Source organism: Telopea speciosissima, chromosome 9 (assembly GCF_018873765.1).
Source record: "Telopea speciosissima isolate NSW1024214 ecotype Mountain lineage chromosome 9, Tspe_v1, whole genome shotgun sequence".
Classification (NCBI taxonomy): Eukaryota; Viridiplantae; Streptophyta; class Magnoliopsida; order Proteales; family Proteaceae; genus Telopea; species Telopea speciosissima.
The window spans coordinates 58,721,462-58,723,820 of NC_057924.1; the positions used below are offsets into that span (position 1 = coordinate 58,721,462).

A 2,359-nucleotide genomic window follows, 5' to 3' on the forward strand; every position below is an offset into this window, starting at 1 on the left:
GCAAAATTTTTCAAAACTGAGAAATGAAAATATCCTTTCATCAAACTTCAAGGGTGATATGTGTAAATTTTTCTTTAAAATTTGACAAATGACTAATCTAGATCATGAGCTATTAAATAGTCAAAATTCTTACATCAACTTTCCACAAGCCACAATGATCATACATGCTTTCATAAGCTTATCAAAACGAACGGCTAAGATGAGCTTTTTTTTTCCTTGTTTAAATTACAATTTTGCTACATAACTAGTGTAGGACCGTAGGTGCTTCATCAATTCAGGAGTCATTATTCAATTGCCAAATCACTTGTATAGTCTTCTATATATAATATTCCATGTTCAACCCTCTTATTCATGTCAATTCCAAACCCATTCTGCAACCTCTTGCTGGTTCCCACTTCAATCCTAAATTCCACTTGAGCTCTCTCCCATTACGTCCTTGATAAAGCATCCAAGAGAAGTAAATGAAGATCCATCGTCCATCAAAGCCCTCTTTCTCTTCTCCATTATTTCCTTGACCCTCATCCTCACCTCACAATGGGAATCCATCAAACGCGACACCCCTCTCTCCACCTCCTCTGCCGTCACCAAATCACCTCCTCCCCTATAATCCAACCTCAACTCCACCACTAACCCACCTAACTCCCTTACCATCTCAAACGCATTCAGATGCTGCTCCGCATACAAAGGCCATGCTGCGATTGGCACACCAAAACACAAGCTCTCCAATATCGAGTTCCAACCACAATGAGACACGAATCCACCTATCGCACGGTGGGCCAGCACAGCCGTCTGTGGAACCCACCCGCACACCAACCCTCTTCCCTCCGTCCGATCTAAGAATCCCTCAGGCAGTACCTCTCCGGTGTTCTCATAATCGGTCGGCGACGCAAGCTTATCCTTCTCCGGTTGCCGACGTAGGCACCACAAGAAACGGTGCCCGCTCCGCTCAAGCCCAAGGGCAATCTCCTTCACCTGCGCTGCACCGAAACTTCCTCTGCTTCCGAAGCACAGGAAAACCACAGACGATGGTGGCTGATCGTCCAGCCACCCCTTGATGCTTTCTTCCAACCGGGTCTGATTATGAACCTGACCGTGCAGATCAATTAACGGCCCAACCGGGTACACCGGAGGTGCTCGGATTCGACCACCGGAGAACGAGTTGAGCGCGGTGGGCTCGAGCTCGGCGAATGTATTTACGATAATACCCTTCGCTTCTTTAAACCTTCGGCCGTGGTAGACATACCAGTCGTAGCCGTCGTTCTTTTTGCTCCACAGTGGCAACGGCAACACAGAGGGGGGAACTGGGTTAGTGAAATTCGGAATACTCAACTCTGTGACCGAGTCTTTAAAATCGGTGTCGATCTGGTTGTGGAGTTCAGGGAGGTGGAGGAAGAGACCGAGCAGGCCAGCAGTGGAGGTGAAGAAGATGTAGGAAGGGACACCGAGTTCATTGCCAACGTCGATCAAGGTGGTGCAGAAAATATCGATGACTAACCCTGCGAGTGCAGTCCGAGTTGGAACGGATTCAGAGTCTGAGTCGGAGAGGAAGAGATTACTGATTGTTTGCTTGACGAGTGGTTTATGTGTTTCTACGAGTACAGACACGATGCTCTCTCGGGTTCGGAGATTGGATGATGAAGGTGGTGGGTCAAGGTTTGGGAGATGGATGAATCGGAGCCGAGGAAGGGAATCGGCGAGCGAATCGGTGTAAGAGGTGAAGTCTGAAACAGAGAGGCTTTTGATGACAAGAACGGTAATGGAGAAACGATCGTCTCGGTCGAGGAGACGCTTGGCAAACTCCATCATTGGAACAAGGTGACCGATTCCCATGGCTGGGATGAACACTAACTCGGCTCTCTGCTTCATCCTTCACCTTCTTCGTTTTTTTTCGATTCGATTCCTCCTATCGGCGGGTTTATTGAGCTAATTGATAGAGAATGGTCGGAACCCATAACTCATATTTCCCTGTATTGCACGATGGGCCCCACCTAAATAAAAAGATGTCTATCCAGTTTCCAGAAAATGCGAGCCCAGGGGAGTAACCCCGTGTACACAGATATCAAAATATTCGAATCCTTGGGGTCTATAGTGGAGCCCAGTGGCCCACATATATATATGAATTGTTTTTTTGGTAGTAAGCAATTTCATTGAAAGAGGCATGAAAAGGCCAAGGAATCCCGGTTACAATTTTCTAGAATCCAAGGAGTGGAACACGGTCAACAAGTCCAGCATGCTTTGGACAAGGCCTTCTTGGCAAGGGAGTGGGTTATGCCATTAAACTCCCTTGAAATAAAAGAAAACACATAACAAATACGTGTCGCAATTAAGTGAAGGATATCGTGGATGATTCATTCCACTT

General features: G+C 46.8%; 1 protein-coding gene across 1 annotated transcript; it reads right to left on the minus strand.

The window, feature by feature from the left end:
- Positions 1 to 395: 395 nt before the first annotated feature.
- LOC122639762 (anthocyanidin 3-O-glucosyltransferase 2-like) lies at positions 396 to 1,884 on the minus strand. Its single transcript, XM_043832704.1, has one exon. It carries the CDS (start codon positions 1,864 to 1,866, stop codon positions 403 to 405), a length of 1,464 nt encoding a protein of 487 aa, XP_043688639.1. The 5' UTR covers positions 1,867 to 1,884; the 3' UTR covers positions 396 to 402.
- Positions 1,885 to 2,359: the final 475 nt, after the last annotated feature.